The 24161-nt window shown below is 42.7% G+C and overlaps 2 protein-coding genes across 7 annotated transcripts in view; one reads left to right on the forward strand and one right to left on the reverse strand.

Annotated features, from left to right (window-relative positions):
- The window catches only part of WDR12 (WD repeat domain 12), a 29017-nt gene extending 14364 nt beyond the window's left edge, over positions 1 to 14653 (reverse strand). Inside the window, exons 1-7 of the mRNA XM_062190091.1 lie at positions 13913 to 14653; positions 10476 to 10570; positions 8607 to 8701; positions 7009 to 7115; positions 4947 to 5062; positions 3712 to 3866; positions 1211 to 1256 (exon numbers count right to left, since the gene is read on the reverse strand). Of these exons, the coding sequence (XP_062046075.1) occupies positions 1211 to 1256; positions 3712 to 3866; positions 4947 to 5062; positions 7009 to 7115; positions 8607 to 8701; positions 10476 to 10570; positions 13913 to 13953 (655 nt within the window). The 5' untranslated portion in view covers positions 13954 to 14653. The remainder of the gene's footprint in view (positions 1 to 1210; positions 1257 to 3711; positions 3867 to 4946; positions 5063 to 7008; positions 7116 to 8606; positions 8702 to 10475; positions 10571 to 13912) is intronic.
- Positions 14654 to 14726: 73 nt separating this feature from the next.
- The window catches only part of CARF (calcium responsive transcription factor), a 72667-nt gene continuing 63232 nt past the window's right edge, over positions 14727 to 24161 (forward strand). For 4 of the 6 annotated variants that reach the window (XR_009865883.1, XM_062190060.1, XM_062190077.1 and 1 more), the window contains exons 1-3: positions 14766 to 14798; positions 16858 to 16906; positions 20944 to 21111. The gene's annotated coding sequence lies outside the window, so the exon portion shown is untranslated. Of the gene's footprint in view, positions 14799 to 16738; positions 16802 to 16857; positions 16907 to 20943; positions 21112 to 24161 lie in introns of those variants that run through there. The other 2 variants (XM_062190066.1, XM_062190071.1) reach the window with 2 other exon arrangements.

Below are 24161 nucleotides of genomic sequence, written 5' to 3' on the forward strand. Positions count from 1 at the left end.
CTATTATTATGATATCTTCCTCTTAAAGTCCTTCCTACTGCTCTGTTCACAATTCCTTTAAATCAGATCAGCGCGGTGCGCCAGCCGCAGCACGCCAGCCGCGGCGGCCATTGGAGGGTGAACCAATGGCAAAGGAAGACCTTTCTCTCTGTCTCTCTCTCTCTCTCTCTCACTATCCACTCTGCCTGTCAAAAATAAATAAACAGTAAAAGAACTCAAAAGTCATTTTTAAATGACTTAAAATTAGTCAAAATTACTCACAGGTGTTTTTCTCCTTTAATTTTGAGGTTCCTAAATATGGAAACTCAGAACGATGGAGTGTGGTCCCATTGCACCAAATATGTTGTTAATACTAGCAACAATTCAGTGATACTATTTGACACACAAAAAAATCTACTCATTTGTCACCATACCATGCTCCTTCATGTGTATCTTTTTTTTTTTTTTTTAATTTTTGACAGGCAAAGTGGACAGTGAGAGAGAGACAGAGAAAAAGGTCTTCCTTTTGCCGTTGGTTCACCCTCCAATGGCCGCCGCGGTAGCGCGCTGCAGCCGGCACACCGCGCTGATCTGATGGCAAGAGCCAGGTGCTTCTCCTGGTCTCCCATGGGGTGCAGAGCCCAAGAACTTGGGCCATCCTCCACTGCACTCCCTGGCCACAGCAGAGAGCTGGCCTGGAAGAGGGGCAACCGGGACAGGATCGGTGCCCCGACCGGTACTAGAACCCGGTGTGCCGGCGCTGCAAGGCGGAGGATTAGCCTAGTGAGCCGCGGCACCGGCTCTTCATGTGTATCTTATACCACTCTGGTCCATTATTTTTATTAAAGTTTTTTTTTTTTTTTTTTTTTAAGATTTATTTATTTGAAAGTCAGAACTGCAGAGAATTCACTCCCCAGATGGCCCCAACAGCCAGGGCTGAGCAAGGAGCTTAATCCAGGTCTACCACATGGGTAGCAAGGGCCCAAGCACTTGAACCATCTTCTGCTGCTTTTCCCAGGCAATTAGCAGGGAGCTGGATTGGCAGCAGAGCAGCAATGACATAAACCGGTGCCCATATGGAATGCTGGCGTTGCAGGCAGTGGCTTTAACCGCCGTGCCACAACATCAGTCCCTCTGGTCCATCTTGATTGCAAAATGTAGTGTAAAACAAGTTCACTGAAATTCTTAAAATATCATTAACAAGACAAAGTAGAAGAAAGATTTAATTTACCTGTAGACCAGATCTTTAGCATCTTATCCCAGGAGCCACTGCAAAACTAAACAGATACATATGAAGGGAAAAGGCATCCATGATATAATCCGTATTGTGTCTTTTTTCTACTTAATTTAAAACCCTTTACTAAGCTTGCTTAATCTCTGTAGTGCACAGGCTCTGAAATCCTTCACTACTGTAGCATCACCTGCTTAGCTTCCTAGTCTCTTGGAAGCTGTATGCTCAGTCTGCATGGCATTCGAGGGAGCTGCCATTTCTAGGTGGCTCTGTGCCGTGGCGACGGTTACAGGAAGGACAAGTGACCTACATTATACCAGGACTCTTCTTCATTCAAAATCTTTCTTAAAATTTTTTTTATTAATTTATTTGAGACAGAAGTTTAGAGCTCTCATCTTCTTCCTACACTCCCCTAATACCTACAATGACCAAGGCTGAAACTGGGAGCTAGGAACACAATCCAGGTCTCCAATGTTGGTGGCAGGAACCCAATTACTTGAGCCATCACCACTATTTCTCAGGGTCTGCAAATAAGCTGGAATCAAGAGCTAGAGCCAGGAATCAAACTCAAGTCAGGGTATCCTGACCAGTGTCATAACTGCTAGGCTAAACATCTGCCCCCTGCACATCTTAAAAACTTGTGTTCCAGAAAATTCAAGTTAGTCTTTTTCTAGGTGCAGTTCAGGATGTAAAAACCGAGCAATACTGAAAGCCAAACTTATTGGTACGTGGAGAAAGCCAACCTGAGGTAAGAGTAAAGTCAATCGGGGAAGAAAAAGGGAGACCGTGTGCAGGACACATTCAAGCTTCCATCCCACTGGTTCCTGAGGCCCAAATGCACTATCACTTCCCTTCTTTGATATGGTTGCTCATTTCTTCCTTGGATCTCACAATCCATTAAATTTTCTTTTAAGATTAAACAAGTAGGGCTGGCACTATGGTGTAGCAGGCAAAGTCACTACCTGCAATGCTGGCATCCCAAATGGGCACCGGTTTGAGTCTTGGCTGCTCCACTTTAGATCCAGCTCTCTGATATGGCCTGGAAAACCAGTAGAAGATGGCCCAAGTCCTTGGACCCCTGCACCTACATGGGAGACTCAGAAGAAGCTCCTGGCTCCTAGCTTCAGATTGGCCCAGCTCTGACCTTTGGTGGCCATCTGGGGAGTAAGCCCGCGGATGGAAGACCTTTCTCTCTCTCTGCTTCTATCTCTGCCTTTCAAATAAATAAATAAATCTTACAAAAAAAAAAAAAAAAAGATTAAACAAGTTCATGATGAGTTTCTGTCTCTTAATGACAAAAGATAGGGTAGAATTCATTCATTAAGCTTGGATTCAACATGTAAACTTTTTTGGCTCAGTATGAAAAATCATAAATCTTACTTTTGAATGTACCAAATATCCTCCATTTCCCTTACCAACAAAGAAATACTGAAGAAACACTCTTAAGTACAGAATGTGTCAACATGGCTTAGGAAACTTCCGAAATGTAAGTGGGCTTGTAAGCCCTCCTAAGTCACTATACTATTTCCCTTGAGGGTTTTTGTTTTTGTTTTTCTAAGTTGTTATTTATTTGCAAGGCAGAGTGACAGGTGAGGGGGCTGGTGCAGAGAGACAGAAATCTTTTGTCTGCTAATTCATTTACCAAATGCCCAAAACAGCTATGGCTGGGCCAGGCCGGAGCCAGGAGCTAGTAATTCCATCCAGGTCTCCCATATGGGTGCCAGGAACTCAAGTACTTGAGCCACTGTCTGTTGCTTCCCAGGCACATTAGCAGGAAGCTAAATCAGAAGCGGAGGTGGCACTTTATCCCAGGTACTCCGTATGTATACAGGTATCCCAAGCAGCAGCTTAATTGCTGCGCCACAATGCCCATGAGAAGTTGATTTTCTTTTAATTAACTTTAACCATCTTTTATAATAAAGAGTAGATTAGGAGGTAGGCATTGTGGTGCAACTACTGAACCTGGGAAGCCGTGGTCGATGGCTCAAGCATCTGAGTTTCTGCATTCTACCTGGGAGACCTGGGTGGAGCTCCTGGCTCCTGGGTTTCGTGTGGCCCAGCTCAGCCATTTTGGGAATGAACCAGGGGATAAAGGATCTCTCTCTCTGCCTTTTAAATAATCTTAACGAAGGGATTAGCACTGAGAGCAAAACAAATTGTACTAACACTAACCCTTAGATGATCAATTAGGCATTTTCAACTGATGACAGCATTTAGAGTAGTTGAAGGATGAAAAATACAGTAATTACTATGATTTCAGGTTACATGAAGAAATCGCTTTTTATTTGATTTCTTAAAGCTTTTCCAGTTTATATAAGGTTCAAAGCTAGAGAACACAGACCAAGGAAGTAAATCTTTGTATCTGTTAGTATGAGTATTTACTTTTGCTTTGAAATCAGCCAACCATCATGAAAGAAGGCCAATCACAATGAATAAACATAGGAAAAAAATTTAGTAAGAAGCTCAAATTCTAATTTAACACAGAATAACACACTACTTACTTTGGTGCCTGAGCTGTCAACAGCTATAGAATCCACACTTCCTGCATGACCCCTGCAGCAGTGCAGGGCTTTTACTTTGTTTCTCTCCACATTCCACTCCCATAAGAGAATGGTCTGATCCATAGAGGCACTCAGAAGTAAGCATGACAAACTATCTGTCAAAAGGAAGGTGTAGGGAACAAATTAGTATAAAACTTTAAATATACCATGTTCTGAAATCTAAGAATTAAAATATTTAATCATTCCTGGGAAAGATGTCAAAAAACAAGAGTTCATATGACCAACTTTCTTTTTTTTAAAAATTGATTTATTTGAAAGTCAGAGTTACACAGAGAGAGAAGGAGAGGCAGAGAGAGAGATAAGTCTTCCATCCGCTGGTTCACTCTCCAATTAGCCGCAATGGCCAGAGCTGCGCCAATCCAAAGCCAGGAGCCATGAGCTTCTTTGGGGTCTCCCACATAGGTAAGGGAGCCAAGCCCTTGGGCTATCTACCACTGCTTTCCCAGGCCATAGCAGAGAGCTGGATTGGAAGTGGAGCAGCTGGGACTCGAACTGGTACACATATGGGATGCTGGCACTGCTGGCAGTGGCTTTACCCACTATGCCACAGCGCCTGTCCCATGACCAACTTTTAAAAAAGAAATCTGGGGCCAGCTCTGTGGCACAGTGGGAAAAGCCGCCGCCCTCAGTACCAGCATCCCATATGGGTGCCGGTTCGAGTCCTAGCTGCTCCACCTCCGATCCAGCACTCTCTGTTATGGCCTCGGAAAGCAAATGGCCCAAGTCCTTGGGCCCCTGCACCCACGTGGGAGACCCAGAAGAAGCTCCTGGCTCCTGCCTTTGGATCAGCACAGCTCCAGCCGTTGGGAGTGGAAGACCTCTCTGTCTCTCTGCCTTTGTCTCTCTGTAACTCTGCCTTTCAAATAAATAAATTTTTAAAAAGAAAAAAGAAATCTAACACACTATCAAGAGGTCCTTCAGAAACAGAATATGAGTTTAACACAATATAAACCTGAACATGAATATTATCTGATGTAATTTTAGCAAAGATTCACTTCCCACAATTTATAATTTTTTTCTATAATTCTTTTCTTCTTGAACACTGTATTTTTGAAAGATCTCACACTGAGACAAAAGACATTTTCACCCATGTCTCATTCTGCGTCAGCAGTGAAAGTAGCTAATTTCCAAATCCCTATCTAGGATTCCTCTCAGTTTAAGTAAAGAGTCCTTACCTTTTTTCACCCAGGCCACATCTTTTACAACATCTGTATGTCCTGCGATTGTCATTATTGACTTTCCTTCCAAAGACCAAATCCGTGAAGTCTTATCATAAGAACCGGTCAAGATCCTATGATGAGAAAAAAATTCTATGAGATACAAAAGAATTTTCTTTTTTTTTAAATTAATTTATTTATTTGCAAGGCAGAGTTGCAGAGAGAGAGCAAGCTCTTCCATCCACTGATTCACTCCCTGAGCTGGGCCAATCTGAAGCCAGGAGCCAGGAACACCCTTTGTGTCTCCCATGTTGGTATAGGGACTCAAGCACTTGGGCCATCCTGTGCTGCTTTCCCAGGTGCATTAGCAGGCAGCTGAATCAAGGGTGGAGCAGCCATGTGGGAGACCCGGAAGAAGCTCCTGGCTCCAGATCGGCTCAGCTTCAGCCGTTGTGGCCATCTGAGGAGTGAACCAGCGAATGGAAGACCTCTCTCTCTCTCAACGTCTCTCTCTAACTCTGTCTTTCAAATAGGTAAAATAAATCTTTAAAAAAAAAAAAAAAAAAAAAAAAGGCAGAACAGCCAGGACTCAAACTAGTACCAATATGGGATGCCGACATTGTAGGCGGTGTCTTAACCCCACTGTGACACAACACTGGCCCCTAAATTCTTCTTTAGTATGAAGATTAGGACTTCAAAATACACTAGATCAGATATTACACTCGGCTTTTCTTGACTTCATAAAAATAACAACAAACCCTAGATTTCATTTTTACTGTTTATGAAAGGTTTTCAAAAAATTCAATGGAAATATGTATTACAAAAATACTATGCAAGGATTTCAAAAACTTCGTAACAAAATAAGCATCACTTAATTCCATTTTCCACAAACTTTTTGAATTACCCTCATACTACAACTCTGAAGGACTCTAAAAATTGCTTGTAAAGCCTAATAGTCCTTAACCAGTGAAAACCATTAAAAAACAGAGAAAGAGAAAAAACAGTAACATCATTTAAAGTAAAACTAAAACCAATAAAAACATAACTTTGTGTAATAACTGCAGGGAGGAATTCTTTTTCTTTTTTTTTTTTAAGATTTATTTATTTATTTGAAAGGCAGAGCTACAGAGGGGCAGAGGCAGAGAGAGAGAGAGAGAGGTCTTCCATACACTGGTTTACTTCCCATATGGCCGCAAGGGCCGGAGCTGAGCTGATACGAAGCCAGGAGCCAGGAGCTTCTTCCAGGTCTCCCACATGGGTGCAGAGGCCCAAGGAGTGCCGGCACTGCAGGTGGCAGCTTCACTTGCTACACCACAGCGCCAGCCCCCATACTTTCTTACTTGATTCCAATCTGCCCTTTTTCTCCCAAAAATAGCATGACCTGCATCTTCATGGTAGTGGGCCCAGAGATTTGTGACTATAAAAGTAATGTTTTTTGGGGCTGGCACTGTTAAAGCCCTAGCCTGCAGCACTGGCATCCCAAATGGGGATCAGTTTGAGTCTTGGCTGCTCCACTTCTGATCCAGCTCCCTGCTGGTGCGCCTCATAAAGCAGCAGAGGATGGCCTAGGTTCTTGGGCCCCTGCACCCACATGGAAGACCTGGAAGAAGTTCCTGGCTCTTGGCTTCAGATTCACTCAGCTCTGGACACTGCCACCATTTGGGGAGTGAACCAGTGGATAGAAGACTCCCTCTGTCTCTACCTCTCTCTATAACACTTTCAAATAAATAAAATAAATCTTAAAAAAAAGATACTTTTTTTCTCCATGAACTATATCTTTGGTCTTAAAAGGAACATACTCAACCAAAATGAATTAATGCCCTAAGATATTTGACTTATTCAGAAGGCAAATGTCACTACATCCAGAGAAAGAAAAGACAATCTACTAATTAATAAATACCTGTTTCTTCATCAATACACTGAATGCAAAGGTCTGTCTATTTGGCATGTTCACCAATACAAGCACCACAAAATTACTTTTCGATAGAGCAAGGAATCAGAGATGAATATTCACTGACAGAGTGGTTTTAAAAGACTGAAGGAGGTGTACAAGGAAAGAGAAGATTATTTATTTTAATACCATTCCTCTGCTCCTTTAACTGAACTGATCCAGTCATCATGGAACATGCATTGCTCTGGCTGGGGTGCAGTGTACTTCTCCACGTACTCTAGCTCCACAACCTCTTCCTAGTCACAGAGAAAACCAGAAATCAGTCAAGTGGTGCAGCCTTAGAATGTCGCATCATGAGAACAACGGACTCCCAATTAATCACCTCTTTCATATTAGTCACCTTCATAGCCCAGAAAACTTGGAACTATACAAAAAGTCTAAAACTTTTACCTGACCTAATGATTTGCTAACAGTAATATTGAGAAATATTAACGACCTTGGAAAACTTATGCTAAAAGGGGAAGGGGAGAGAAAAGAAACCTTGACAAATTTCTTTTTTAACTTTTATTAATAGATATAAATTTCCAAAGTACAGTTTATGGATTACAATGGCTTTTTCTCCCCCGTAACTTCCCTCCCACCCGCAACCCTCCCATCTCCCTCTCCTTCTCCCATTCCATTCACACCAAGATTCATTTTCAATTATCTTTATATACAGAAGATCAGTTTAGTATATATTAAGTAAAGATTTCATCAGTTTGCCCCCACACAGAACACAAAGTACCATATACTGTTTGAGCACTAGTCATATCATTAATTCACATTGAACTACACATTAAGGACAGAGATCCTACATGGGGAGTAAGTGCACAGTGACTCCTGTTGTTGACTTAACAAATTGACACTCTTGTTTAAGGCGACAGCAATCTCCCCAGGCTCTAGTCATGAGTTGCCAAGGCCATGGCAGCCCCCTGAGCTCGCCAACTTTGATCTTATTTCAACAAGGCCATAGTCAAAGTGGAAGTTTTCTCCTCCCTTCAGAGAAAGGTGCTTCCTTCTTTGATGGCCCATTCTTTCCACTGGGATCTCACTCACAGAGATCTTTCATTTAGGTCCTCTTTTTTTTTTTTTTTTTTGCCAGAGTGTCTTGGCTTTCCATGCCTAAAATATTCTCATGGGTTCTTCAGCCAGATCCGAATGCCTTAAGGGCTGATTCCGAGGCCAGAGTGCTTAAAACTTGACAAATTTCTATAAGCACATTGCTTAATAGGTACAGCTCTTTGGTTTAGGATAATTAAAATACTTCTAAAGATGGATAATGGTGATGTTTATACAATATTGTGACTACAAAGAAAATTAATTATATATTTTAAGATGGTTAAAATGATAAATTTATGTTATGTATATTTTACTGCAGTATTTTAGACTGTAAAAAATGAAATTATAAGTTATATTTTAATTGTAAAAGCAATATTAGCAAGTCTGAAATGTATTGGGGGGAGTTAAAATAAATTAATCCATAGCTTTCACATGTGCACAATTATCTTTTACATCTGTATTAGCAGTACACATATTATTCTTTCTTGTCAGTTATTCCACAAATAGGATCTTCTTGAATAAAATACTATCACAAGAGGTGTAAAAATTTAATATACTGAAACTAAAGTTCAAATTTCTAAGGAAAAGCAATAATCAAAAGTATCTTTAGTGCTAAAGATAGAAGCAGTTTACCTATAATATCTGATAATGCCTTAAGGAAAATACAGTAGGTAAGCATCTGAACTTACTGATGAGATGTTCTCCAATTCCATGTGTTTGACCAAAGGCATTCGCAGAAACTGGCCCTTGATAAGGAAATCAAACTCCACATGTTTGTGAAACTCTGAAGAAAATGCATGGTACAATTATTATTACTCATAGGGTCTCAAATGTACTGGAAACAGTATATGGGCGTCTCTAAAACAAACAGGCACTTACTATCCCAGTGTGGCCCCTGAGTGTCTCCAAAATTTCTCATGGCTCAAACAAGCCACATATTTCAGTATACAATGTAATTTTTAAGAACAGAAATGGTTCTTTTGGGGAATGATTACTCTGATTTTTTAAAACATCTATTCTATGAAAAATCTCAAATGTACACAAAAGCAGAAATAACAACAAATCCCACTTTACATTTGCCAACTCACGGTAATCACTTATTTTCTCTACTTCCTTCCCCTACCTGTTTATTTTAAAACAAATCTCAAAAATGAGGTCGTTTATTTTAATTATTTATTTTATTTATTTGAGGAGCAGAAAGAGATCTTCTATCTGCTGGTTCACTCCCCAGATGCCAATAATAGCTGATGCTAGACCAGGTTAGAGCCAAGCACCCAGAGCTCCATCCAGGTCTTCCATGTGGATGGCAGGGACTCAAGTACTTAAGCTTTTCACATGCTGCCTGTCCAGAAGTTATCAGCAGGAAGCTGGAATTGCAAGTGCAGCCAGGACACAATCCCAGGCACTCTGATATGGAATGTGGGCATCCCGGGTGGCATCTTAGTAAACCAGTCACCCAAGAAATGAGATCATTTCCTCCATCAATACTTTAGTATGTATCTCTAAAATATAATGACTTTTAAAAAGTTATGATGTTGAAAACTTTTTTAACCTATTTCTATTTTATATGAAAGAGAGAGGGAGAGGGGGAGAGAGAGAGAGAGAGAGAGAGAGAAGAGAATAAAGAGGGAGCTCTCTCTATCTGCTTTGTTGGTTCCCTTACTAAATGCCGGCAACACCTGGGACTCCCAAGGCTGGGAGCTGGGACTTCAAGCCAGGTCTCCCACGTGGGCAGCAGGAACTCAATTACATGAGCCATTACCTGCTGCCTCCCAAGATGTGCATCAGCAGGAAGCTGGAATTGGGAGAACTGGGATTTGAACCCAGGGAGTCCAATATGTGATACAGGTATCCCAAAGGGCAGTTTAACCATTAGAACAAATGCCCCTTCCTATTCCTAAATCAATTAGCTAGTCAATGTTCAGATGTCTTACAGTAGATTTTTTAAAGGCAGTGTCAAAAATCCATATATTATTTTGATTATCATGTTTCTTTTAATCTTAACAGTACACAATCCCTTCATCTTTTTGCCATTGCCATTTATTTCTTGAAGTAAACAAAGTATTTCTTACATTCTGTTTGGTTGATTGCATCTCCAAAATGTCCTTTTACAGGTTCCTCTATGACTTAAAACTAGTCAGATTCAAATGCTTGATTAAATTAGAGGTTTGATTGGGGAGGGGGATATTCACAGGCAGAATTATGTATTTCATATTGTATTACATCAACATGCACATAATATCTAATTGTGTCTGTATTTAAGATGTTCGATGTCCCTGTGTATCACAGCTATTATACTAAATCTTTATTCCTAAATTATAATCACTTTATCTCCAATTTGCCTTAAAACCTGAGTAAACAGAAACACTTATTTTTTTCTGAAAGCTTTTCTTTCAACTTACCCAGCAGGGAAACCTGTTTGTTATAATTTATGAATCTGATCATAACAAAAATTCATACAGCATAAAATAAGCACAAAAAGTAAAATAAAAATATTTTAACATGAGGATTGGCACTATGCCCTCTCCGAACTTCTCTGAACATATTTATATACCCACCATTTTTGGCCTCCAGCAACTTATTGATGATGTTACTGAGGTCAGCAATTTCAGAGGCAGCAGGGATTGAGAAGGGAACATCATCTACTGCGTATCTGTAAATAGGAAATGACATTATCATGATCAAGTCTACAATATTTAACCAATGTATGTTCACTCATTCAATAAGTTAAGGAATAACTTCACTGGAATTTTGTTTAGTTAGATCTTCTGGCTGTACAATGAAGACTGCATTAAAGGAACACACGAAAGGAGGCAAATTACAAGGGAGAATATGAGAAAATATCATCTCTGATAAGGAACTTATACACAATAAACACAACTCAGTAAATTTTAGGAAAGGGTATGGAATCTCAATACATGGTTCTCCAGAGTAGGTAAAAATAGTCAACAAGCATATGAAAAAAATGCTCATCATTAGATATCAGGGAAATGCAAATCAAATCACAACGCAGTATCACTTCCTACCCACTATAATAGCCATAATAAAAAAGAGACAGGTAATAACAAGCTTTGTAGATATGGAGAAATTGAAACCCTCATACACTGCCAGTAGTAATATAAAATGATGCAGTTGTGTTGGAAAACAGTCTGGTGGTTCCTCAGGAAATTATTTGAGGAATTATTATCTGACTTAGGAACTTTATATTCATAATACATTCACATGCCCAAGAGAAATGAAAACATATGTTCACACAAAAACTTACACATGAATGTTCACCTAACCACCATTCATAATAGCTAAAAGGTATAAACAACCCAAACGTCAACCAGTTGATGAAAACTGTGCTATATCCATACAATGGATTATCATTCCATCATTAAAAGGAATGGAGTACTAACATTCACTACCGCATAGATGAATCATGAAAACATAATACTAAGTGAAAGAAACCAGTCAGTCACAAAATACCACAAACTCCAATTCCATTTATACAAAATGTCCAGAATTGATAAATCCGTAGTGACAAACAGCACAGCAGCAGTTCCTAGGGCTGAGGGTACTAAAGGGATCAGAAGATGATAGTTAACAGGTGATGAAAATGTTCTAAAATTGACTGTGATGGGGCCGGCACTGTGGCGCAGCAGGTTAACGCCCTGGCCTGAGGCGCCAGCATCCCATATGGATGCCGGTTCTAGACCTGGCTGCTCCTCTTCCGATCCAGCTCTCTGCTATGGCCTGAGTAAGCAGTGGAAGATGGCCCAAGTCCTTGGGCCCTGTGCCCGTGTGGGAGACCTGGAAGAAGCTCCTGGCTTCGGATCGGCGTAGCTCTGGCCAATGTGGCCAATTGGGGAGTGAACCAGCGGATGGAAGACCTCTCTCTCTCTCTGTCTCCTCTCCTCTCTCTGTGTAACTCTTTCAAATAAATAAATAAATCTTTAAAAAAATTTGACTATGGCTTTGTTTCTAAAACTCTACAAATGTAATGCTGTTGGTCTTCAAACCACACTCTAAGAAAATAGTCATGCCAAAAAAGGAGGCAGTTATTGATGTTCTCCAAAAGGTTAAAAAAAACCCAAATATTAAAATTTTTACATCTTCTTTTCATTTAATATTATGGTCAGTAAAACAAAGGGGGGAGGGTAGCAAAGTTCTCATACATTACACAGCATATGTTAATTACATGCATATTCATATACGTATAACACTACTTTCCTCCCTCATTTGGCCAAAACCTATTACTTGCAAGGAAGAAGCCAAGAACCTTTTTTTGTTACCTTCTGGAGAACTAGATCACACATATACACACCCACACACACAGGAGGGCACTTCAACAGCTGCTATCTGCTATTCCACTACCCAAATGCCTGCAGTGACCCAAACAGGAGCCAGGAACAAATTCCAAGTCTTCCTTGAGGGTGGCAGGAGCCCAGGTACCACTGTACTGTTATCACCACTGTATTCCAGGGTCCACATTAGGGGGCAACTGGAGTCAGGGGCTATAGCCAGGATTCCAACTCAGGTCCTCTCAGGCAGGGCTTAGGCATTTTAACTGCTAGGTTAGCTAAACGCCTGTTCCCCACAGGAGCTCTTTGAAGACTGGTACATATGTGACATTTATCTGTCCATTTCAGGTTCTAAAAAATAGTGGTCTGGGCCGGCACCGTGGCGGCCCAGCACACCGGGTTCTAGTCCCGGTCGGGGTGCCGGATTCTGTCCCGGTTGCCCCTCTTCCAGGCCAGCTCTCTGCAGTGGCCAGGGAGTGCAGTGGAGGATGGCCCAAGTGCTTGGGCCCTGCACCCCATGGGAGACCAGGAAAAGCACCTGGCTCCTGGCTTCGGATCAGCGTGGTGCGCCGGCTGCAGCGGCCATTGGAGGGTGAACCAACAGCAAAGGAAGACCTTTCTCTCTGTCTCTCTCACTGTCCACTCTGCCTGTCAAAAAAAATAAAAAATAAAAAAATAGTGGTCTGTTATTTCTTATAAGTTCATATGTTACAACCACATTCCGTGAGAGGTAGTAAGGACTAAGTATGTAAGTAAATATACTCATGTTCGTTGGTAATATAATTTATGTGGACAGTAAGCAACAGCACAAGAGGAGTGACTATGATTTACCAGGTGTACTCACAAAAGGCATCGTCACAATTCAGGTGTGATTCTTCTAGTTCACCGCTGATGTTAACACCTGTTAATTATGCTTAACACTGGAAAACCCTGACAAATAAAATTGCTGACCTCCTCAATACAAGCAGCTTAACACTGTCTCTGACTTCAAGGGACTTAGAACATTGTTGACGAAACCAGCTAAACACAAGAAACATAAATAGTGCAATACACACAGAAAGAGCATATAAGGTTTCAAATGAGTACTACCACGGACCCAGGGGCCGCTGGGAAAATGTTTATACAGATATAGGTAAATGTCTGTGTGTTCACATGTAGACAAATATGACTTATTTACACAGAACTCCGTTCTAAGATGTACTTTCTATGTACGAGTTTTTCAAATCCGTAACTGACTTGATTTGGCACTCTTATCAAAAATGGGTTTTGCCAATCCAATCCCCTGTTTACAGCTCCACTTTGGAGCCTGGTTTCGAAGGGCATCTCTCATCTTCTACCTAAAAAGAAAAGGAAACTGTACGTTCAGAAACTGTGAAGCACCACTACCCAGGAGCCCGCAACCACACGGCCCCGTCGTTCGTTGCTCGTAGCGTGCTGCGTTCAAGAGGCAAGCCTGAAGCCCCTGGCCCTCCGCACTCACCACCCAAGTACGTGGAGCCCGGGAACGTGGCCCGAAAGGCGGCGCCGGCAGGGGGCCCCGAGAAACCCTGGTCCACCTCAGAGAGAGACGGTTCAAGCGAGGGGTCCAGTCCGAGGGAGGAGGCAGAGCACTGCCGGCCAAGATGACCAGGGATCCACAACGCCGTGACGAAGGAAGGGGTCGTCGGGCGAGAGCCCGGAGAGGAGAGGAGAGAAGGACACCTACTTACTTCTTGTTTTCCGTGTAGAAGCGTGTCTGGAGCTGCGCCATGGCGGGCAGGACACCCAGTACCTGCCCACAGGCACCTACGGGTTGGTGAAGAACGAGAGCTCTTGTCTTCCCGCACTACAAAAGCAGGCGGCTCAAAACCAGACTGCAGGGTTAGTAAGCCACGAGACGCCGCTGCAGCCCGGCTCGCGCCTGCTCTCCTCAGATCTCCTCAGAAGGAACCACGAGGCTGCCCTTCCGCAGAGGCCCAGCCCACAAACATCAACTACCGATTCCTAGATTCGGGAATCATCGATCACTAAGGCACAGACTTAAAGCGTGTCTCTTTATTATTTTTTAGATTTATCCCCACACATTTAGGCCTCTAATAGACTAGAAAGATACAAAAAGGCCCATCTCAAATCTCCTTAGCATTTTTTTTTTTTAAAGAAACTCCTGAGACCGGGTACCGCAAACGCAGCACTTAAGAGTCCACAACTCCCAGAAAGCAGCGCGACTGGCACGCTGTGATCCCTGGGAATTGTAGTCTTTTGCCACGATCCCCTTACGGTTCGTTAATTTGCATTAAAACCTCCTGTCTCCAGCCAGGTATTTACTAAGTCGCCGCTGCTTTCAGATTTGATTGACTAACGCCTTGCCCAGTTCCTCTTCTAGTGCATTATTTCCCAGCCAGAATCTGTCAAGATCTTTCCTGGGCTCTCGCCGGTGGCCTCAGATTCTAGATCCCGGCGAGAGGCGGAAACACGAAAAAAAAGAAGCAATCTAAGGGAAACGGACGACGGTGGCCGATAGTGATCCTATCCCTTGGCGCTGCGCAGCGCGCTCCCGGAGCTGTGCGCCTGCGCATTGTGCTGGTCTCCATGGCGGGGCCTCGGAGCCAAGACGAGGTTGAGTAGACTCGTTTTGAATTTTCTCCCCTCTGCTCCGGCGGACCTCCCTCCCTGCCTTGTGGGGCTCTCGGCGGCAGCAGGACCGAGGGAGGCGGAGGTTTGGCAGAGCTGTCTGAGTCGACGAGCCGGACGCTACCTCCCAGCCTCCCTAGGTGGCTCCTGCAGCCTCTCCCCGTCACCTCCTGACCCGCCCGGGCTCGCAGCAGCCGCCGGCCCCCGCCCCTCGCCGCTGCCCGGCCGGAGCGGCGCCCTGCGCGACCCGCCGCGGGGCCTTTCTGCCGGCCCTGGACGGCGGGGCCTACCACCCGCGGCCGGGGAGGGGGCTGGCGGGCCCTGGGGAGGCAGGCTGGAGACGGGAAGAGGTTAGGTGTCGCGAGGAGGGCTGCCGAGCCCGCCGAGTGGCCACCGCCGCAGAGGGGCACCGGACACCTCGGGCGGGAGCGCCCGGTCTGTGGCTCCCCAGGCTCGCTCGCGCCCCGCTCTTTAGGGTCCTCCTGTCCCCTCTCCCCCTTCATGAGCCCTTTTATCTTAGGTGTAGTGCGGGAAAAGCATCCTCGTACGCCTCCTCTCCGGCTTTTTATTTTTGCCTTGAAGTAACCCAGAGGCCTATGTCCTGCCCTCGATGGTCCGGAGAAATCCTCTCCAATATCGTGGTTTTTCTGAGGGAGCACGGATGGAGATGCACCATCCAGATCCCAAAGTCACTTTTTAAGAAAAGCTCCCAAGAGGGGGTCTTCGAGAGACAGCAGTTTAGGATCAGGCAGAACTGGATTGCAAAATGTGTGGGCGGGGCGGGGTGTGTGCAGGTGAAGACTACGGAAGCTTTCCGTTCTGGACGTTGCTAAACGTCGCACTGCTATGAATAGAAGTCCAGTACTTAACCGTAGACAGTGGGACGCGATCTACACAATGGAAGCCAAAAATGCGATCTTTTATTAGAAAGCAGTGACAGTGAAAGTGAGCCCTGGAATAAGAGTGCCTGGGTTCAAAGTGCCTTTGTTGCTTGCTTAACTTATCTGTGCTGCGCTTTGGTCACCAAGGAGAATTGAATGCCACATAGGAAGCACCTACAAAAAGGCTAATTGTTACCATTGTAATAGTTTTCAATTCCAGTTTGACTCCAAGCTTTGCCAATGTGAACAAGTAAAAGAGAAAAGCCACCTAAGTGGACGAATCCGATGAGAAAACCTCTGTGCAGAAGTCCCAGGAAATCACTTTTGTTAGGCCTGGGCTCGATAATAGGAGCTGGCCACTTAAAACATCTGATTCATGTTAAATGAGTTGGGTGGTACCTGAAGCTTGAAACACTTTAACTGAAGTCTTGCTATTGAATCTGTATTTTTTTGGATAATATATTGTTGGTTAAAATATCTTTTGAAAATGTATAATCAGCAGGTGTTAATACATTTTAACTCATTGATTTGAAGTTTATCCAAATCATAATGTATAATACCTGATATAGTCCATTCAGCTTGGTCTGAATTTAAGTTGAAAAATGTGGCCAGGAGTTACAGAACCTGAATATAGTGTTTGGTTAACAAGGACTTTCAATTTGCAAAGTAGAAATCTTGAATTAACCAAAATGCATTTTTCATTTTACCAAAACCTTTAGTTAAGTGAAAATTAATTAATCAGTTCCAAAATACTGAGCACCCAGGATGATGTTTTTAGCTTTCTTCAACTGTGATTTGTTTGATGCCTCAAAGAAATACCTGTAACAGATACATGCTTTTACTTTGAGTGTTTTTCTTAAGTTTAACTAGAATATTAACTGCAAGCTTTGGTTTTTAATCATTTTTTGTAGGATTCTTTTACAATGATCCTCATAACGACACTGTTATCTGAGGTATGATAGCTTGGAAAACGTATTTCTCTTAACTGTAGCTGTCCTTTCCCTTTGTGTAATGGCGTAGTGCGCTACGGCACGTGCTTGGTCTTCAGAGTCCGACTTTGTGCTTTTCCCATGATTTGGTTCTGATTCTGAACCTGACACTGTGATGGTAAGCAAGTTGCAGCTGTCCCCTCTCATTCATGGTTTTGCTTTCCTTGATTTTAGTAACCTGCAGTCAATCACGGTGTGAAAATATGGCATCAAAACTTCAAAGGTAAACAGAATTGCATAGGGAAATCTCACTCTGTCCAGTCCAGGCATCAATCCTTTGTCCAGGGAGGGTATCCACACTAGCCATCTTTTAATCACTAAGTGATAGCCTTGGTTATCAGGTCAGAATTGGCGCACTTGTTTCAACTAACCTTTATTTTGCTTCATAGTGACCCCAAAGCATAAGAGTAGGGATGTTGCCAAAGAGAAGCCATAGTTTCTTCCTTTAAGTGAGAAGGTGAAAATTGATGACTTAATGAGGAAATGAAAAACACCATATTCTGAAGTTGCTGTGGTTCACAGTACAGTAAGATATTTTGAGAGAGGGAGTACATTCATAAATTTTATTAAAGCATGCCATTATAATTGTCCTTTTCTAAAAAAAAAAAAAATATTTATTTGAAAGGCACAGTTAGAGAGGGAGGAGCAGAGAGAGATCTTCCATCTGCCAGTTCATTCCCCAAATGGCTGCAATGGCCAGGACTGGGCCAGACTGAAGCCAGGAGCCAGGAGCCACTTCCAGGTCTCCCACATTGGGGCAGGGGCCCAATGACTTGGGCCATTTTCTGCTGCTTTCCCAGGTGCATTAGCAGGGAGCTGGATTAGAAGTGGAACAGCTGCAACTCAAACTGGCTCCTATGTGGGATGCTGGTGCTGCAGATGTTGGCTTAACCCGCTGTACTGCAATGCCACTGCTATAATTGTCCAATGTTTGAAAAAATTTAGGGGAGGCAGAGATGATATTATTTTATTTTTATTGTTGTTAATCTCTTATTATGCCTAATTTGTAAACTAACCTGTATAATTGGTTTGAATATCTGGGAGAAAACAAAAGTGTCATCTGAGGTTTGAGGCATCCATTAAGGATCCTGGAGTATGTCCCCTGTGGATAAGGGGATGACTACTGTGTTTGATAACTTCAGCTCTCTTACACATAAAAAAAAAAAATAAGATCTACATTAGAGTTATTGTAAAAATTAAACAACATTTATGAAAATCTCAATTAAAAAGCAAAGAGATAAAAAGAGATACATATGTTCAGAATGAAAAGGGAAGAAACCAAGATTATAGAGAAGCTTCTAGGGAGTGCAAAGCTTAGGCAAAAAAGACTTGGGGCAGGATTGTGGGTCAGCACTGTGGCTTAGTAAGCTAAGCTTCTGCCTATGGTACAAGCATCCCATTTGAGCAGCGGTTCGTGCCCCAGCTGTTACTCTTCCAATCCAACTCTGTGCTTATGGCCTGGGAAAGCAGTGGAAGATGGCCCAAGTGCTTGGGCCCTCACACCTACATGGGAGACCAGGAAGTGGCTCCTGGCTTCAGATCGGCCCAGCTCTGGCTGTTGTGGAGTGAACCAGTAGATGGAAGACCTTTCTCTCTGTCTCTTCCTCTCTGTAACTCTGCCTCTCAAAGAAATAAATAAAAATCTTAAAAAAAAAAAAAAGTGTGCAGACACCAGCCTTAGACAATTAAAAAATAAAGTTAAAATAGGCTATTGTTTCTGTATATCAGCATATATTTAAAGTTTTCATGCAGATTTAACTCATGTAGATTTAAAATTTTGATGCAGATTTAACTTTGATGCAGATTGTAATTTTTAAAACTCATCTTTAAAAGAAATGATCCCATTAAAATATTTGTAAATTGAGTCTTCATTTAATTTTGACAACCTGATTCATAGTACAATTGTACTTACTATAAAAGAAACATATCAGGCCAGTGCCGTGGCTCAACAGGCTAATCCTCCGCCTAGCGGCGCCGGCATACCAGGTTCTAGTCCCTGTCAGGGCGCCGGATTCTGTCCCGGTTGCCCCTCTTCCAGGCCAGCTCTCTGCAGTGGCCAGGAGGAGAAGCACCTGGCTCCTGCCATCGGATCAGCGTGGTGCGCTCGCAGCGGCCATTGGGGGGTGAACCAACGGCAAAAGGAAGACCTTTCTCTCTGTCTCTCTCTCTCTCACTGTCCACTCTGCCTGTCAAAAATAAAAAAAATAAGATGATACATTAATATTGAATACATTTCAAGACCCTTTAAATCTTGGGACATTACTCTAGGTACCTGGAATTAAAAGAGACTTTAAACTTCAAGTGACCTCATCATTCAGCTACCATATTTGGAGATTTTTTTCTCAAATTGTTTAGTTTTTTTTAAGCACAATTTTTTTATAAAGATTTATTTATTGATTTGAAAGAGTTACACAGAGAGAGGAGAGGCAGAGAGAGGTCTTCCATCCGATGGTTCACTCCCCAATTGGCCACAATGGCTGGAGTTGCACTGATCTGAAGCCAGGAGCCAGGAGCTTCTTCCGGGTCTCCCATGTAGGTCCAGGGGCCCAAGCACTTGGGCCATCCTCTACTGCTTTCCCAGGCCATGGCAGAGAGCTGGATCGAAAGTGGAGCAGCCAAGTCACGGACAGGCACCCATATAGGATGCTGGCGCTTCAGGCCAGGGCGTTAACTTGCTACACCACAGCGTTAGTCCCTCAAATTGTTTAGTTTTAACAGGTATATTTTAATATACAGAGATCTATTTGGGGAAATTTAACATAATCAGATGTAAAGATAATTTTTTAAGATTTATTTTATTTATTTGAAATTACAGTGAGAGAGAAAGAGAGAATCTTCCATCTGCTGGTTCACTTCCCAAAGGGTCACAACAGCCAGGAGTAGGCCAGGCTGAAGCCAGGAGCCAGGAGCTTCTTCCAGGTCTCCCATGTGGGTGCAGGGGCCCAAGCACTTAGGCCATCTTTTGCTGCTTTCCCAGGCACATTAGCAGGGAGCTGGATTGCGAAATGGAGCAGCCAGTACCTAAATTGGCACCCATATGGGATGCTGACATCACTGGCAGGGGCTTTACCCTCTGTGCTACAATGCCAGCCCCAAGATAATTTTTTTATAAATGTATACACCTAAGAAATTAAAGTTTTTCAACAAATAGAATAAAATCAAAACTGCAGTAACCCAAGTATGGTCCTTCATAGAGATGGGTGATTACAACCTGAATAGTCTCTTCCCCTGTCACGTGTTCGCTAGGTGTAAATCAAAAGATCCCCTTCATTCTGGACATCAAAAAACAGAAGCATGAATTTTAGTTTCTTCCTAATCTTTTGATGTAAGATAAAATCCACTTTTGTAATGTGATACAACGCATTCTAGGAAGCAATTTGTTAGCAAAATTTAATTACGTAGGGTATTTTTTAAAAAGATTTATTTCTGTATTTGAAAGGCAGAGAGAGAGAGAGAGAAAAAAGTCTTCCATCCACTGGTTCACTCTTCAAATGGCTGCAACAGCTGGTGCTGGGCCAGTTCGAAGCCAGGAGCTTCTTCCAGATCTCCCACACGGGTGCAGGGGCCCAAGGACTCAGGCCATCTGCTGCTGCTTTCCCAGGCCATAGCAGAGAGCTGGATCAGAAGTGGAGCAGCTGGGACTAGAACTGGTGCCCACATGGGATGCCGACACTGCAGGTGGCAGCTTTACCTGCTACACCACAGCGCCAGATCCCTGTAGGGTATTTTCTGAACTCCAATCATTAATCACCTGGACTTAATTTTTCATTATTTTCTTCTTTTTGCTCCCTTTACCCAGTCCTAGTATTTTTTGCTTAAGAAAAGTTTGTCAACTCTAGGATATGTGAGGAGGTTACTGAATAGGGGAGCTTTTACTTTCTAGCTTCTTGTGCCTCCAAAAGAGGATACCCTGTTAGTAAATATTTTCACTGAGGGGGAAGAAATGTAATTTGCTACAGGGGTCTTTGTTTCAGTGGTAATTATAAAATGTGAGAATTGAAACCAAAACTTATTCTGATTCCCTAATTTTAGGTGAGGTGACAGGCGTGGAGAGGTGAAATCACCTATTTTAAGACACACAGAGTTATCTCTAGAGTTAGTCATGATCTGTAGTTCTCTCAGCTGAATCTGCTGATGGTTCTCCCATCTGAGACTGATCATGACTAACTAAAATCTGCATCACGAGATCTAGTCATTTTCTTTAGAGATAGGATTTCTAAAATTTCTCTGATCTTTAGATTGAATACTTTCTCATTACAGAAAGCAACGCCACTGTGAAGACACAGCTGTAGCTCTTGCATAAAAGAAGCTAAAACTATCATGATTTAGTGCCCCCAAAAGAAGGAACTTCAATGGATAAGAAGGGGCATTTCTGGGGGCAGTAGAATGTTGAAGGCCGGCCATTTAGACTTGAGCCACTGCCTGAAGGTAATAATCTTACTTTTAACTTCTCAAAAGTTACAGCTTCACAAATGCTAACTGTTGTCTATTACATATTAATGAAAAAGTCAAATTATATATATGGGTACCTTGTTCTATTTGAGACTACTAGTTGGAAAAAAATACATATTTAATATTACTATCTTAATTCTTCAAAATTTTCTTTTGACAGAGTTAGTTGGGATTCCGGGATGATAGTTTATATCATGTACTGACAGTTGAGGATAGGTGAGAAAATCTTATGTCTCCCTGCAGTTGTCAAGATTGAGGTAATGCAAATTGATGGAAGAAAACAGAGAGGAAGGAGTAATTCTTTTCAGTACATTCAAATTATTTTTTTCAGAGTATTTATGACTTTAAAAATGCTTTTTTTAAGCCAGCGCAGAGGCTTAACAGGCTAATCCTCCGCCTTGTGGCGCTGGCACACCAGATTCTAGTCCCGGTTGGGGCGCCGGATTCTATCCCGGTTGCCCCTCTTCCAGGCCAGCTCTCTGCTATGGCCCGGGAAGGCAGTGGAGGATGGCCCAAGTGCTTGGGCCCTGCACCCCATGGAAGACCAGGAGAAGCATCTGGCTCCTGGCTTCGGATCAGCACGATGCGCCGGCTGCGGTGGCCATTGAAGGGTGAACCAACGGCAAAAAGGAAGACCTTTCTCTCTGTCTCTCTCTCTCTCACTATCCACTCTGCCTGTCAAAAAAAAAAAAAAAAAAAAAAAGAAGAAAGAAAGAAAGAAAAATGTTTTTTTTAAAAAATGAAAAGAATTTATTTTTATTTCTTTATTTGAAAGACAGAGGGAGAGAGAAAGATCTTTCATCTGCTGGTTTGTTGTCCAAATGGCCACAACAACCAGGACTGGGCTAGGCCAAAGCCAGGAGCCAGGAACTCCATGGTGGTCTCCCATTTGAGTTGCAGGGGCCCAGGTATTTGAGCCATCTTCTGTTGCTTTCCCAGGCACATTAGCAGGTAGCTGGATCAGAAGCAGAGTAGCTGGGACTCACACTGGCATATGGGATGCCAGTGCAGGTAGTGGGTTAACCTGCTGCCACATGAAACTGAGTGGGCGTGATGCCTTCTATTTTGGAAGGTTATTATTTACTGATTGAGTTTCTTTTATGGATACTCAGATTATGGCTTTCTCCTTGTATGAGTTTGTTACTGGTTTTAGCTAACACTAAGCCTGATTGCTTTCTCTCTCTCTCTCTCTCTCTCTCTCTCTCTCTCTTTTTTTAAATCACTATGTGCTGATAGGGCATATGGCTCATTGTACAGGCATATTTTGAGGTTTATAGTCTAAATATAATCATAAAAGCATATTCCCACTTAGCTAAATCTAGGGCCCTCTCCTGGAAGTGTAACTTTCTTTTTTTTTTTTTTTTAATATTTTATTGATTTTATTTGAGAGGTAGAGTTACAAACAGTGAGAGGGAGAGACAGCGAGAAAGGTCTTCCATTAGCTGGTTCACTCTCCAGATGGCTGCAACAGCCGAAACTGCCAGAACTGCACCGATCTGAAGCCAGGAGCCAGGTGCTTCTTCCAGGTCTCCCACGCAGGTGCAGGGGCCCAAGGACTTGGGCCATCTTCTGCTCTCCCAGGCCATGGCAGAGAGCTGGATTCGAAGTGGAGCAATTGGGACTAGAACCGGAGCCCATATGGGATGCTGGCGCTGCAGGCAGAGGATTAACGTGCACCATGGTGCCAGCCCCTCACCTTTTAAATTCCTGCAGTGGCAGTAGGGGGTCTAAAGCTGTGGACCAGGAATTTAACCCAAGTCTCTTATATGGGTGGCAGAGGTGCTTTAACTCAGGCACTCTGAATGCAGGCGTCACAACCAGTGGTCCAACTGTGAAGCTGAACGCCTACCCCCATCTTTTTAATTTTAAATATTGTAATAGGTATATAGTGGTTTTGCAGTGTTGTTTTAATTTCCATTTGCCTGATGACTAGTGCTTATGTGCATGTTTTGTATGCCTATTTACTAGCTGTACCTCTTTAGTGAAGTGTCTCTTCAAATATTTTGCATGTTTTTTAAAAAAACTGGGATATTTTATTGTTGAGTTCTAACAGCTATTTACAGAGTTTGCATGTAAGTCAGATATGTTTTTTGGATTTTTTCCCCATTTGTAATGAGCAAAAGTTTTACATTTTTATGAAGTTGAAGTTACACATTTTTATCTTTTTTGAAAAAAGATTTATGTGTATGTGTATGTGTATGTATTTAAAAGGCAGAGTGACAGAGCAGGAGAGACAGATATGGAGATATCTTCCATTTGCTGGTTTACTCTCCAGATGCCTTTAACAGCCAGGGCTGGGCCAGCCCAAAGCCAGGAACCAGGAATTACATTCAGGTGTCCCATGCACATAGCAGGAACCCAAGTACTTGGATGGTAATCTGCCTCCCAGGTGCATTAGCAGGAAGCTAGATTGGAAGCAGAATTGCCAGGGCTTGAACCAGCATTTTGATTTGAGATGCAGGCTTCCCAGATGGATAGTTTAATCCCATGTGTCACAATGCCTGTTCTAGATTTTTAACTTTTATAAATTTTCAACTTTTATATTGTGTGGTTTTTGTTTAGTGTTTGTCATCTTTGCCACGCCCAAGATCATAAAAATTTTCTCCCATGTTTTCTTGTAGGAGTTTTGTTTTTAGTTTTTCATTTATGTGGAAGAGTTACAGAGAGAGAAGGAGAGACAGAGAGAGATCTTCCATCCACTGATTCACTCCCTAGATGGCTGCAACAACCAGGGCTGGGCTAGGCTGAAGCCAGGAGCTTCTTCCAGGACTCCCACATGGGTGATGGGGCGCAAGCGCTTGGGCCATCTTCTGCTGCGTTTCTCAGGCCATTTGCAGGGAGTTAGGGAATTTCTGGAACATGAACTGGTGCCTATGATTGACTTTAAGTTCATTTTTTATGTGTTGTGGAGCAGTCAAAGTTTATTGTTATGCATATAGCTATTTAAGTTTTTTTTTTTCCCCCTCTTTGTACCATTTGATAAAAAGAATGTCCTTTTTCTTGTGATTGCCTCGGTACCTTTGTCA

The sequence above is a fragment of the Lepus europaeus genome, chromosome 1, assembly GCF_033115175.1.
Source record: "Lepus europaeus isolate LE1 chromosome 1, mLepTim1.pri, whole genome shotgun sequence".
Lineage (NCBI taxonomy): Eukaryota > Metazoa > Chordata > Mammalia > Lagomorpha > Leporidae > Lepus > Lepus europaeus.